The sequence below is a fragment of the Chelon labrosus genome (genome assembly GCF_963514085.1).
Source record: "Chelon labrosus genome assembly, chromosome: 3".
Lineage (NCBI taxonomy): Eukaryota > Metazoa > Chordata > Actinopteri > Mugiliformes > Mugilidae > Chelon > Chelon labrosus.
Window position 1 is genome coordinate 241,602 of NC_140339.1, and position 16,375 is coordinate 257,976.

General features: G+C 40.4%; 1 protein-coding gene across 1 annotated transcript in view; it reads right to left on the reverse strand.

The window, feature by feature from the left end:
* Positions 1 to 5,843: 5,843 nt before the first annotated feature.
* Positions 5,844 to 16,375, reverse strand: part of cngb1a (cyclic nucleotide gated channel subunit beta 1a) — a gene marked incomplete at its 5' end in the record, with an annotated part of 45,950 nt that continues 35,418 nt past the window's right edge. The window contains 2 exons of the mRNA XM_084540864.1: positions 5,844 to 7,050; positions 7,157 to 7,340. Of these exons, the coding sequence (XP_084396990.1) occupies positions 6,850 to 7,050; positions 7,157 to 7,340 (385 nt within the window). The 3' untranslated portion in view covers positions 5,844 to 6,849. The remainder of the gene's footprint in view (positions 7,051 to 7,156; positions 7,341 to 16,375) is intronic.

The window sequence follows — 16,375 nt, forward strand, 5'->3', positions numbered from 1 at the left end:
GCTGAGAAGTCAAGACTGACGGTGACGGTGCTGCGTTCACGGACTGTCCGATATGTGAGAATCCAGAGAGGAGAAAAAAAAAAAAAAGCAGCGCTCTTATAGAGGAGGGCGGGTCACTGAGGATCACATGAGACGCGATGTGTTTAAATAACTGATCAAACGATGAACTTGACGGTGTGACGTTTAGATTTTATTCTGAATTTATTTAACTTTAAACTGATGCTTCGTATATTAACATCTGTATCATGTGTTTAAACCGTAACAGAATGTAATCACAACAAACCCTCCTTGTCCACATCATTAGGTACACTGGTGAATGTATTCTAATGTAAATAATGTCCACATCATTAGGTACACTGGTGAATGTATTCTAATATAAATAATGTCCACATCATTAGGTACACTGGTGAATGTATTCTAATGTAAATAATGTCCACTTCATTAGGTACACTGGTGAATGTATTCTAATGTAAATAATGTCCACATCATTAGGTACACTGGTGAATGTATTCTAATGTAAATAATGTCCACTTCATTAGGTACACTGGTGAATGTATTCTAATGTAAATAATGTCCACATCATTAGGTACACTGGTGAATGTATTCTAATATAAATAATGTCCACATCATTAGGTACACTGGTGAATGTATTCTAATGTAAATAATGTCCACTTCATTAGGTACACTGGTGAATGTATTCTAATATAAATAATGTCCACATCATTAGGTACACTGGTGAATGTATTCTAATGTAAATAATGTCCACATCATTAGGTACACTGGTGAATGTATTCTAATATAAATAATGTCCACTTCATTAGGTACACTGGTGAATGTATTCTAATGTAAATAATGTCCACATCATTAGGTACACTGGTGAATGTATTCTAATATAAATAATGTCCACATCATTAGGTACACTGGTGAATGTATTCTAATATAAATAATGTCCACTTCATTAGGTACACTGGTGAATGTATTCTAATGTAAATGATGTCCACATCATTAGGTACACTGGTGAATGTATTCTAATGTAAATAATGTCCACATCATTAGGTACACTGGTGAATGTATTCTAATATAAATAATGTCCACATCATTAGGTACACTGGTGAATGTATTCTAATGTAAATGATGTCCACATCATTAGGTACACTGGTGAATGTATTCTAATGTAAATAATGTCCACATCATTAGGTACACTGGTGAATGTATTCTAATGTAAATGATGTCCACTTCATTAGGTACACTGGTGAATGTATTCTAATGTAAATAATGTCCACTTCATTAGGTACACTGGTGAATGTATTCTAATGTAAATGATGTCCACTTCATTAGGTACACTGGTGAATGTATTCTAATGTAAATGATGTCCACTTCATTAGGTACACTGGTGAATGTATTCTAATGTAAATGATGTCCACATCATTAGGTACACTGGTGAATGTATTCTAATGTAAATAATGTCCACATCATTAGGTACACTGGTGAATGTATTCTAATGTAAATGATGTCCACATCATTAGGTACACTGGTGAATGTATTCTAATGTAAATAATGTCCACTTCATTAGGTACACTGGTGAATGTATTCTAATGTAAATAATGTCCACTTCATTAGGTACACTGGTGAATGTATTCTAATGTAAATAATGTCCAGTTCATTAGGTACACTGGTGAATGTATTCTAATGTAAATGATGTCCACATCATTAGGTACACTGGTGAATGTATTCTAATGTAAATAATGTCCACATCATTAGGTACACTGGTGAATGTATTCTAATGTAAATAATGTCCACATCATTAGGTACACTGGTGAATGTATTCTAATGTAAATAATGTCCACTTCATTAGGTACACTGGTGAATGTATTCTAATGTAAATAATGTCCACATCATTAGGTACACTGGTGAATGTATTCTAATGTAAATAATGTCCACTTCATTAGGTACACTGGTGAATGTATTCTAATGTAAATGATGTCCACATCATTAGGTACAATGGTGAATGTATTCTAATGTAAATAATGTCCACATCATTAGGTACACTGGTGAATGTATTCTAATGTAAATAATGTCCAGTTCATTAGGTACACTGGTGAATGTATTCTAATGTAAATAATGTCCACTTCATTAGGTACACTGGTGAATGTATTCTAATGTAAATAATGTCCACTTCATTAGGTACACTGGTGAATGTATTCTAATGTAAATAATGTCCACATCATTAGGTACACTGGTGAATGTATTCTAATGTAAATAATGTCCACATCATTAGGTACACTGGTGAATGTATTCTAATGTAAATAATGTCCACTTCATTAGGTACACTGGTGAATGTATTCTAATATAAATAATGTCCACTTCATTAGGTACACTGGTGAATGTATTCTAATGTAAATGATGTCCACTTCATTAGGTACACTGGTGAATGTATTCTAATGTAAATGATGTCCACATCATTAGGTACACTGGTGAATGTATTCTAATGTAAATAATGTCCACATCATTAGGTACACTGGTGAATGTATTCTAATGTAAATAATGTCCACTTCATTAGGTACACTGGTGAATGTATTCTAATGTAAATAATGTCCACATCATTAGGTACACTGGTGAATGTATTCTAATGTAAATAATGTCCACATCATTAGGTACACTGGTGAATGTATTCTAATGTAAATAATGTCCACATCATTAGGTACACTGGTGAATGTATTCTAATGTAAATAATGTCCACTTCATTAGGTACACTGGTGAATGTATTCTAATGTAAATAATGTCCACATCATTAGGTACACTGGTGAATGTATTCTAATGTAAATGATGTCCACTTCATTAGGTACACTGGTGAATGTATTCTAATGTAAATAATGTCCACATCATTAGGTACACTGGTGAATGTATTCTAATGTAAATAATGTCCACTTCATTAGGTACACTGGTGAATGTATTCTAATGTAAATAATGTCCACTTCATTAGGTACACTGGTGAATGTATTCTAATGTAAATAATGTCCACATCATTAGGTACACTGGTGAATGTATTCTAATGTAAATAATGTCCACATCATTAGGTACACTGGTGAATGTATTCTAATGTAAATAATGTCCACATCATTAGGTACACTGGTGAATGTATTCTAATGTAAATAATGTCCAGTTCATTAGGTACACTGGTGAATGTATTCTAATGTAAATAATGTCCACATCATTAGGTACACTGGTGAATGTATTCTAATGTAAATAATGTCCACATCATTAGGTACACTGGTGAATGTATTCTAATATAAATAATGTCCACTTCATTAGGTACACTGGTGAATGTATTCTAATGTAAATAATGTCCACATCATTAGGTACACTGGTGAATGTATTCTAATGTAAATGATGTCCACTTCATTAGGTACACTGGTGAATGTATTCTAATGTAAATGATGTCCAGTTCATTAGGTACACTGGTGAATGTATTCTAATGTAAATGTCCACATCATTAGGTACACTGGTGAATGTATTCTAACGTAAATGTCCACATCATTAGGTACACTGGTGAATGTATTCTAATGTAAATAATGTCCACATCATTAGGTACACTGGTGAATGTATTCTAATGTAAATAATGTCCACTTCATTAGGTACACTGGTGAATGTATTCTAATGTAAATAATGTCCACATCATTAGGTACACTGGTGAATGTATTCTAATGTAAATAATGTCCACATCATTAGGTACACTGGTGAATGTATTCTAATGTAAATAATGTCCACATCATTAGGTACACTGGTGAATGTATTCTAATGTAAATGATGTCCACTTCATTAGGTACACTGGTGAATGTATTCTAATGTAAATGATGTCCACATCATTAGGTACACTGGTGAATGTATTCTAATGTAAATGATGTCCACATCATTAGGTACACTGGTGAATGTATTCTAATGTAAATAATGTCCACATCATTAGGTACACTGGTGAATGTATTCTAATGTAAATAATGTCCACTTCATTAGGTACACTGGTGAATGTATTCTAATGTAAATGATGTCCACTTCATTAGGTACACTGGTGAATGTATTCTAATGTAAATGATGTCCACTTCATTAGGTACAATGGTGAATGTATTCTAATGTAAATGATGTCCACTTCATTAGGTACACTGGTGAATGTATTCTAATGTAAATTATGTCCACTTCATTAGGTACACTGGTGAATGTATTCTAATGTAAATGATGTCCACATCATTAGGTACACTGGTGAATGTATTCTAATGTAAATAATGTCCACATCATTAGGTACACTGGTTAATGTATTCTAATGTAAATAATGTCCACTTCATTAGGTACACTGGTGAATGTATTCTAATGTAAATAATGTCCACTTCATTAGGTACACTGGTGAATGTATTCTAATCTCTAAAAGGGTAAATCTACAGACAGCAGGAAAAGAAAGAAAGAAAAAATCAACTGTGAATAAAAAACTTTTCAGCTTTGTACAAAAGCTTCCAAAAAGAATCACCTGAACACACCGCTGGCACACTTGTTGTCCAGATCATTAGGAACACCAGTGAAGTCTTTCTAGTCCTTCTAGAAACTGAAGCTGAACATTTTTACATTATTTAAATATTAAAACACAAAACGTTTGTATCGTGTTAAAATAATAAGTCACGCAGTAGAGGGGTAAACATCAACACAACAGAAGCAAGGGACTCTGGGAAATAGAGTCCTGTGAACATGTACAGGTTAAAAAACTTTGAGTCAGTTCCCATCGGTGAAACAGCGCCCCCTGGGCTGTAGTAGCTGGTCAATGTGTTGTCTGTGTGGTGACAAACGGTACTGCACCCTGCAACCTCTGACCTGTGTCTAAACGTTTATTGAATGATGTTAAAATAGTTTGATCTTCAGTGAAGCACACACAGCTCCTTTAAAACAGTTTTATTTACAAACTGATTATTTGTTACATCTCACAGTGACTTCAGTGCTCCAGTAGAAACACATTTAAATGTCTGTTTAGACATAACGTAGAGTCAGAGGACAGAAGCAGAGCTGCTACACATTTCTTCTTCTACTCTTAGTGATCATCCAGCTTCCTGTCCCGTAGCAGAACTCTGCTCCCTTTCTGCTTTCCCGCCTTTTTTCAATGGGATGATTTCCTCTCAGAGCAACACAATGAACGCTTCCTCTGCTTCTTCCTGAGGCTTTTCCTCTACCCCCCCCCCCCCGGCAGTAAACAGTGTAAATGAGTGGAGGTCAACGAGGCGTTCATCGTTTTCAGGTTTGTTTAGTGCGTGATATGAATTAACTGTTGAGCTGTCAATAGATTTAAATATTTCATTCATTCATTCATTCATTCATCTTCTGTACCCGCTCATTCCTGTTAGGGGTCACGGGGGAAATATTTAATTGTTCACTAATATTAATTAATTGTTTAAATATTAATGAATTGTGATTATTTGTATGAGTTCCAGAGTTTATGCAAATGAATGGCACTTTATTCATCAGTTTTAAATGAACCTTGATGGATGATAATACTCATCAACATCTGCTCAGTTCAGAACTCGGTTCACATCCACATTCCTTCATCTGTTTCTGCCGGTTAGATTCTTCTTCATCTTCTTCTTCTTCAGTGCTTTTCATCAGTTTAGCCTAGCGTTGTTAGTCGTATTATTACTGCCCTCTACATGGTAAATTATTTATGATGACCACATTAAAGATTCTTCTGTCTTTCCACAGCGTTCCTGCTGCTTTGATCACTTCCTGGTTTACTAAACTACGGTTCAGTAATTAAAGTTAAATGAAATGAATCTTAGCCCAACAGGAAGTGAAAACTTTTATAGTTTGAGAGCACTCAGTGAAACCTTCACCATCCTCTCCCATTAAAGCTTTAACTATTCATCTGATGGTTGTTTAACGCGTCGCCTCTCATTTTAAAGATGCAGCATGTCAACCAATCAGCTGAGGCAAAGCTGAACAGGAATTACTTCAGTGTTTCAAAAACAGTCAGAGGAGGTTTTACACAAAGTTCTGCGTCCGTCCAGCACGCTGCAGGAAAGTAAGAGATATCAACCATGACGCCGATGTACGACACGTCCTCCAACGGTGTCGACATGTTGGAATAAAAACATCTGACTGACGTAGAAACTAGGGAAAGAAAAGATGTGAATATGTCACAGTCACTTTATGTTGTGACCCTTGTTTTGATGCAATGACATTAAAATCAAAGTCTTTTACTATAATAATATCGTTTACTTTAAATTAATGTTTGCAGACGTTGAATTCAACGCTCACTGCGACTTTATTAAGTTTAAATGCTGCTCAAAAACCATTATCAGCCATAAACACACAGAGAAGAACGAGCTGAATGATCAGAGGTATTGAACGCGCCCCAGAGGAAACAGAAACCAGAAGAACGGAACAGGAAGACTGATCATCATCTGATCAACAGCACCAACACTACTTCTAAAAGCTCATCAGCTCAGTGAAGGCCTCAGTCAGTGACTAAGCTGCGAGACAGAAGCTGGGGATTCTGGGAAACTGTGTTTCTCTTTTTTCTAACAGACACTTTCCTGGTCAAACAGCGCCCCTCATACATGCTGTCTGGCTTTGGGGCCGAAGACGATACTGCAGCTCACCTGAGTCAGAGCTGATGACAGGTTAAGAAATAAAAAAAAAAGAAGAAGAAGTCTCTTCCTGTCATGTGACTGTGAGAAGGAAGAAGAAGAACAAACTACACCAAGAGGAAGAACTGATAAAGAGAAGAAGACGAAGCTTTTCTGTGTGCTTTGATGGATGGAGAATCCACCACAGAAGAAGAACCGGGTCCTCCACATCTCATCTCCTCATTGGCTAAGCTCACTCCTTCTTCTCGTCCCCCGCCACCTCCACGCTCAGTAGCTCCTCCCCTTCCCTCCGTGGTGTCATCCTGATGATCATGGAGCTGTCGGCAGCCTCCACCACGGTGTCGTGTCCATCGTCTGGAGCCAGAGTGCGAGGGATCGGAGAGCGCCGGTGCATCGGAGAAGGGGGCGGAGCCGGAGAGAGGGAGGGAGGAGCCTGAGGAGGAAGAGGGAGGAGATGATCACATGCTTCTTTATTTCAGTCATCCTTCATCCTTTCCTCCCTCCCTCCCTCCTTCCTCCCTCCTTCCCCCCGTCCTTACCTCTTCTCCAGTCTCTTTGTAGACCTTCTTCAGCTTGGCGAATGTTCCCTCGATCCCGGCCTGCTCCGTCACCTTCAGCGCTGCCTTGAACATTTTGGGGGTGTCAGGTCGGGGGGGGATGACCTCTGCCGCCCCTTTGCCGGCCCCCTTCTCGTCAGGCTTCTTGTCTTTGGTCAGCATCGTCCTACGGAGACAGAGGTATATCAGTGTGACTGTACAGAGACACAGGAGTTACTGTCGGACTGGTCAGATCAGAGAGGAGGAGGAGCTTCACAGAGCTGAGCTGACCCGGTTCTACAACAGGAAGTAGAACAACAGACTGATCCCATTAGACACTAATCCTGGTTAGGACACCAGATTAAACAGAGGAGGAAGGAGGAGGAGAAGAGGGAGAAGAAGAAGAAGGAGAAACAGAAGGACAAGGAAGGAGAAGGAGAAGAGGAAGAAGGAGGACAAGGAGGAGAAAAAGCAGAAGAAAAGGAGGAAGAAGAAGAGAAAGCAGGTAGAAGAAGGAGAAGAGGAAGACTTTGACTTTAAGAAAACTTTAATTCTAAAGTCATTTTTTCATTGTCAATAATACATTACAACAAAATATACATGCATACAAATTTCACACTCACACACACACACACACACCCTAAAAACTGAGCTGTAATGACCCATCCTCCCTTACTGAACACAGGACCTGCCTGACGCCCCACACATCTTTAAAAACACCCAGGTTACCGGTCAGTCTATAAAACGCTTGCTCTATCTTTAGCCTGGCAGAGACCAAAGCCTTCAGACAGAGGACCGGCTCTGTCCAGCCCACACCTGACACCCGGTTTTTGCGGCTCTTCCATATTGCCAGCTTGGCATTAGCCAACAGGAAGTTAATTAAAACCAATGTTCGTTTCTTTTTGACTGTATATTTCAGGCCAAAGACAAACACTGACACTGAAAAAACCTCTCCCAGAGCCGCTACCCACCCCTGCAAAAAACTAAATAAGCCTCCTAAGCGAGGACAGGTGACCACCAAATGCTCTAGCGTCTCTGTCTGCCCACAGAAGGGACATCCCTCCCCAGTGCTGGGATCCAGGTGAGCTCTGTATCTGTTTGTAGCTATCACTCCATGTATAATCCTCCACTGGAGGTCAGCCATCCGTTTTTCAACAGGGGCCTTATACAGGAGCCGCCAGCAGTCTTTAGGGGAAGAGTCTGGACCAAAGACCTCAGTCCATTTTGATTCTCTGATCTCAAAGAGCGAATCAAAGTTCAGCACCTTGACACAGCTATGGTATAGATTTTTCTTCCCACAGGAGATGAACTTCTCCAGAACTGGAGTCTTCATGGAGAGAAGGAATCCTTTTTTCTCTGTCCACTCTCCCACTGTAGGTCTGACGGACACAGATGGGAAGACATAGTCCGAGCCCTGGCTCCACTGGTCGACCAAGACCCTGTCCTGGACAAAAGCCCTCAGTGGAGCAGACAGGGACGACAGCAGCTCGGTGACAGCCTTCTCCATCAGCCTGGAGGACCGGACGTTTAAAAACTCAGCCAGTGAAATTGGTGTTACCTTCATTACCTGGCCCAGTTTGACGATACCAGCCTTGATAAAAACAGATCTCACTGTAGCCGATGTCAGCACCCTACTGGGCAGGAAGCTGTTATTAAAAAGTGGTTCTTCAAACAACCACATTCCAGGTCTGGGGTCAGGAGGTCGGATGACGTCCAGACTCCTCCAGGAGTCCATCACTGACCTGTAAAAAGGTGTGAGTTCGCAGTGTCTCCACTGGGAATCCAGCAGGAACAGGTGTTTGTCCAGTCCTAGCCCTCCGGCCTTCCTGAGGATGAGCTGAGCCGGAGCCAGCCAGCAGGGAGAGCAGCCGTACAGCAGCTTCTGAGCAGCCTGGAGCCTAAAAGCTGCTATTCTGGACTTGATGTCTACCAGGCCCTGCCCGCCCTCTGCCACAGGGAGATACAGGACCGACGCCCGCAGCCAGTGACGACCTGACCAGAAGAAGTCCAGTAGCAGCCTCTGAAGTGCTTCCACAAGGCCCAGTGGTGGAACGAGGACTTGAAGTCTGTGCCACAATGCAGAGGCAATGAGGTTGTTAATGACCAGAACTCTTCCCCTGTAGGACAGCTGGGGGAGCAGCCATTTCCATTTAGACAACTTGGCTTCAACCTTTACCAGCACTCCCTCCCAGTTCCTTCTTTCTATGACCTCATTTCCTAGGTGTATCCCTAGTGTTTTTAACCCTCCTCTCTCCCAACTTAGGTTCCCTGGAAGGGTAGGGGGACGTTCTGAAACCCACCTCCCCACCAGGTAAGCTCCACTTTTCACCCAATTAACCTTAGCTGAGGAGGCTCTCTGATATAGTACTAGGGCCCTCTCCAGACCTTTAACATCCCCCTGGTCACGAATAAAAACATTACAATCATCAGCATAGGCTGATATGACCACAGTAGGGCAGTCAGCCATCCCCGGTAGAGAGAGACCCCTCAGCCGGGACCTCAATCTGTGGAGGAGTGGCTCTATGGCCAAACTGTAGAGCTGGCCTGAGATGGGGCAACCCTGTCTAATCCCCCTCCTCACTGGGACCGGAACAGTGAGACCTCCCCCTGCTTTAATTACACAATGGGCCTCACTATATAACAGTTTCACCCATGACAGAAAGTGCTCCCCAACACCAAAAGCTGTCAGTGTGGCAAATAAAAAGGAGTGGTCCACGCGATCAAAGGCCTTTTCCTGATCAATGGAGACGACACCTACATCTAGTCCGTATTGGTTACATACGTCAATGCTGTCTCTCATTAAAAACAAGTTGTCTAGCATGGACCTATCTGGGACACAGTATGACTGATCTACGCCAATAAGCAATTCAATAAAAACCTTCAGTCTGTTTGATAAAAACTTGGAGAGAATCTTATAGTCAGTACATAGTAGAGCGACCGGTCGCCAGTTCTTCAAGGATGTTAGATCTCCTTTCTTAGGCAGCAGTGATATCACTGCTCGCCTGCAGGAAGCTGGTAGAGAACCTTTCATAAAAGATTCTTTAAAAACATCCAAGAGGTCCGGCCCCAGCTCTGTCCAGAAATGTTTAAAAAAGTCAACAGGTAATCCATCGATTCCTGGAGCTTTTCCTGCAGCCATCTGGGACATAGCGATGGATAACTCCTCCAGCGTGATGTCTGCTCCTAGGGCACCTCGCTCATCTGGACTCAGCTGAGGAAGGTCTTTTAGCAGTTCAGCACCAGCGTCCATGTCGCAGCTTTCGTCTCCAAACAGGTCGGTGTAGAAAGCCACCACTTGTCTCCTGATCTGGATCTGGTCTGATGTCAGCCTCCCATCAGGCAGCTGGAGACACACCATCTGCTTCCTCTGTGCCACCGACCTCTCCAGGCTGAAGAAGTATTTAGTTGGTGCGTCCATGTTGTTTAATTGTGTGTACCTGGCTCTGACTAATGCCCCTTTAGCTCTCTCCTGCAGGAAGGTGCTCAGCTGTTGTGTTTTGCATTGTAGCAGGTTGCTCTGTTGACCTGAGGCCCTCTCTAGGTTTAATATTTCTGCTTCTAGTTTCTGCACAGCCGCTTTAATTTTTGAGGTAGAATAGGCCGTATATTTTTGGCAGAACACCTTAATTTGGCCTTTTCCTACCTCCCACCATTGACTCAGGGAGGGGAAAAGGTGTTTTCTTGACTTCCAGTAAGCCCAGAATAGTTTAAAATTTTTACAAAAAACACGGCCCAATAAGAGTTTAACATTAAAATGCCAGTAAGATTTTGTGCTGCTGTTGGCTGATAAAACCAACTCTAAGCAGACCACATGGTGGTCAGAGAACCCCACTGGGAGGGTGTAACACTTAGCAGCTCTGTTCATAAAATCAGCTGACAGGTAAACCCTGTCTAACCTGGCGGCACTGACCACCCCTCCCACTACCTTTACCCAGGTGAACTGCCGGACTGCAGGCTGCTTCGTCCTCCACACGTCAACTAGGTCTGCCTCTTTCAATAACTGGTGTAAGGTTGCAGCTGACTGGGGATGTAGCTCCTGACCAGTCCTATCTATAGGGTCTGTGCAGCAGTTCCAGTCCCCCCCCATGACTACACACTGCCCCTGACCACACGTTGTTAGGTGGTTTTTTTAATGTGTTAAAAACAACTGAGCGCTCTGGGCCTCGACTGGGGGCATAAACATTGATAAAGGTAAAAACAGAGCCGGTTATTTCTGCCCTTATTGAGAGGATCCTTCCCTCCACAACCTCTGTGCTATTTAAAATGTTTACGTTGACAGAGGGAGAAAATAAAACAGCAACTCCTGCACTGACATTGGAGCCATGACTAAGAACAAGCTGCCCCCCCCCACCATAACTTCCAATCCGACTCATTCACACAATCACTGTGTGTTTCCTGAATGAAAACTACATCAAGTTTTTTCTGGCTTATTGTCTCACTAATTAATGCTCTCTTCTGTGCGTTTCTACCCCCGTTGATATTAAGAGAGGCAACCTTTAAAACCCGCATAGAAGAGAGAGAGAGAGCATAGACAGAAAAAGGACACATCTAAAAGCCAAGCAGAAAGAAAACACCCAGTGTTGTATGGTCATGATTTTACTTTTTCTTAGACCTTCATTTTCTTTGCTCTTTTCCTTTCAGTTATCTTTAAGTTTTTTCTAACTGTGGTGATGTACTTTTTGAGACGAAAACATTTTTTTTTCATCTAACAAGTCAAAATCAACAACTCGTTGCAAAGTGTTTGCGGTTTCAATAAACTTTCTACCATCTGGAAAATATTCAAAGACACTGGCTGTTTTACCAAAGGTGTCGTCTAAAAAGTGATTTATCTCATCTAAAGAGTATAAATCAGCGCTCTGAGACACACTGTCAGCCACAGAAGCACAGTCAGAGTCATAATCACACTCCATGTCTAAAACACTGTTATTGGTCATGTTGTCTTTTACCACATCAGCCTCTTTCTGGCTTTCAGTGGTTCCTCCCACCTCCTGTCCTGTCCCCTCAGTATCCCCGTTACCGGCTCCAACCACCGGGCCAGTAACGTCGGAACCCACTGCCGCGGGGCCAGCGGCGACCTCAGGCTCCGGAAAAGCCACGGAAGACGCATCCACCGCAGCCGCGGACCGATCAGCCGCCGCGGACCGATCAGCCGCCGCGGACCATGCCGCAGGCGCGGAAACCGCATCCGCCGCGGGGCCCGCACTCGACCCCCCCGCTTCAGTCTCAGAGACCTCCACAGCAGCGACCCCCGCCACCGGCGCAGCAGCGACCCCCGCCACCGGCGAGGCGGCCTCCGCCTGTGCGGACAGCCGATCCGCTTATGTCCCACGTCTCCACACTCAAAACACTTAATGCTCCCAGAGCTGGCGTACACCATATAGAAACTGTCTTCATGTTTAACACGAAAAGAAACATCCAGTGTCTGAGTGGGTGAGTCTAGAAACATTAACACCTGCCTCCTAAAAGACTGGACGTGTTTCAGTTTGGCGTCTCTACACCCCAGACCCACCGATCGAAAGCCGCTGGCGAACTTACCGAACCTCTTCAGTTCTTTCTCCAGCGCCTCGTTGGTCACAAACGGGGGAACCCCGGACACCGTGATCCTGGTGGATGGGACCGCCAGCGGAGACACCGGCACATACTCCTCGTTTAACACGAGGCCGCTCTCTACGAGCTGAGCTACTAGCTCCTGATCGTTCATAAAAAACAACCACCGCTTTGTTCATGCGGGAAGCGAAGGTAATGTTCCGGTGTCCGACCTGGTCTCCCACCACCAACAGCACCTGCTCCACCGTCGTATCTGACGGAGGAACAATGCGCACTCCATGCTTCAGAGACAGGGACGGCGTCTCGGTGGACGCCATCCCCGCCAAGGAAACACGGAGACACCAACAACAAAACTGAAAAGATAAATAAACTAACACTAAACTATAACAAACAAAAGTTGCACAATGTTAACAATGACCATACAATAAACAAACAGTTAGAAAATAGGAAAATAAAGTAATGTATATATATAATCTCTCTCTCCTCTCCTCTCAACCACACACCACACGTGGAGTAGAAGAAGAAGAAGAAAACGAAGGAGGAAGAAAAAGGAAAAGAAAACAGACAAGAGGAAGAAGGAGAAGAAGAAAGAGAAGAAGAGAAAGAAGGACAAGGAGGATGAGGAGAAGAAGAAGAAGAAAACGAAGGAGGACGAAAAAGGAAAAGAAGAAAGACAAGAGGAAGAAGGAAGAAGGAGAAGGAAAAAGAAGGAGAAGGAAGGAGAAGGAAGGACAAGAAGAAGAAGGAAAAGAAAGAGAAGAAGAGGCAGAAGGACAAGCTATGAAGGGAACAGACACATCTGCTATTATTATTATTATCATTATGAAACTAAATTAAGTATTAATAAAAATAAAATATAAACTGATGGTTGATCCAGTATAGATTATAGATAAACCGATGGTATAGATTATAGATAAACTGATGGTTGATCCAGTATAGATTATAGATAAACTGATGGTTGATCCAGTATAGATTATAGATAAACCGATGGTATAGATTATAGATAAACTGATGGTTGATCCAGTATAGATTATAGATAAACCGATGGTATAGATTATAGATAAACCGATGGTTGATCCAGTATAGATTATAGATGAACCGATGGTTGATCCAGTATAGATTATAGATAAACCGATGGTTGATCCAGTATAGATTATAGATGAACCGATGGTTGATCCAGTATAGATTATAGATAAACCGATGGTTGATCCAGTATAGATTATAGATAAACCGATGGTTGATCCAGTATAGATTATAGATGAACTGATGGTTGATCCAGTATAGATTATAGATAAACTGATGGTTGGTCCAGTATAGATTATAGATAAACTGATGGTTGATCCAGTATAGATTATAGATAAACCGATGGTTGATCCAGTATAGATTAAAAATAAACTGATGGTTGATCCAGTATAGATTATAGATAAACCGATGGTTGATCCAGTATAGATTATAGATAAACTGATGGTTGATCCAGTATAGATTATAGATAAACTGATGGTTGATCCAGTATAGATTATAGATAAACTGATGGTTGATCCAGTATAGATTATAGATAAACCGATGGTTGATCCAGTATAGATTATAGATAAACCGATGGTTGATCCAGTATAGATTATAGATAAACCGATGGTTGATCCAGTATAGATTATAGATGAACCGATGGTTGATCCAGTATAGATTATAGATAAACTGATGGTTGTTGTATAGATTATAGATAAACTGATGGTTGGTCCAGTATAGATTATAGATAAACTGATGGTTGATCCATTATAGATTATAGATAAACTGATGGTTGATCCAGTATAGATTAAAGATAAACTGATGGTTGATCCAGTATAGATTATAGATAAACTGATGGTCGATCCATTATAGATTATAGATGAACTGATGGTTGATCCAGTATAGATTATAGATAAACTGATGGTTGTTGTATAGATTATAGATAAACCGATGGTTGGTCCAGTATAGATTATAGATAAACTGATGGTTGATCCATTATAGATTATAGATAAACTGATGGTTGATCCAGTATAGATTAAAGATAAACCGATGGTTGATCCAGTATAGATTATAGATAAACCGATGGTTGATCCAGTATAGATTATAGATGAACCGATGGTTGATCCAGTATAGATTATAGATAAACCGATGGTTGATCCAGTATAGATTATAGATGAACCGATGGTTGATCCAGTATAGATTATAGATAAACCGATGGTTGATCCAGTATAGATTATAGATAAACCGATGGTTGATCCAGTATAGATTATAGATGAACTGATGGTTGATCCAGTATAGATTATAGATAAACTGATGGTTGGTCCAGTATAGATTATAGATAAACTGATGGTTGATCCAGTATAGATTATAGATAAACCGATGGTTGATCCAGTATAGATTAAAAATAAACTGATGGTTGATCCAGTATAGATTATAGATAAACCGATGGTTGATCCAGTATAGATTATAGATAAACTGATGGTTGATCCAGTATAGATTATAGATAAACTGATGGTTGATCCAGTATAGATTATAGATAAACTGATGGTTGATCCAGTATAGATTATAGATAAACCGATGGTTGATCCAGTATAGATTATAGATGAACCGATGGTTGATCCAGTATAGATTATAGATAAACCGATGGTTGATCCAGTATAGATTATAGATAAACCGATGGTTGATCCAGTATAGATTATAGATGAACCGATGGTTGATCCAGTATAGATTATAGATAAACTGATGGTTGTTGTATAGATTATAGATAAACTGATGGTTGGTCCAGTATAGATTATAGATAAACTGATGGTTGATCCATTATAGATTATAGATAAACTGATGGTTGATCCAGTATAGATTAAAGATAAACTGATGGTTGATCCAGTATAGATTATAGATAAACTGATGGTCGATCCATTATAGATTATAGATGAACTGATGGTTGATCCAGTATAGATTATAGATAAACTGATGGTTGTTGTATAGATTATAGATAAACCGATGGTTGGTCCAGTATAGATTATAGATAAACTGATGGTTGATCCATTATAGATTATAGATAAACTGATGGTTGATCCAGTATAGATTAAAGATAAACTGATGGTTGATCCAGTATAGATTATAGATAAACTGATGGTTGATCCAGTATAGATTAAAGATAAACTGATGGTTGATCCAGTATAGATTATAGATAAACTGATGGTCGATCCATTATAGATTATAGATAAACTGATGGTCGATCCATTATAGATTATAGATAAACTGATGGTTGTTGTATAGATTATAGATAAACTGATGGTTGGTCCAGTATAGATTATAGATAAACTGATGGTTGATCCATTATAGATTATAGATAAACTGATGGTTGTTGTATAGATTATAGATAAATTGATGGTTGGTCCAGTATAGATTATAGATAAACTGATGGTTGATCCATTATAGATTATAGATAAACTGATGGTTGTTGTATAGATTATAGATAAACTTATGGTTGATCCAGTATAGATTATAGATAAACTGATGGTTGATCCTGTATAGATTATAGATAAACTGATGGTTGGTCCAGTATAGATTATAGATAAACTGATGGTTGATCCAGTATAGATTATAGATAAACTAATGGTTGATCCTGTATAGATTATAGATAAACTGATGGTTGATCCATTATAGATT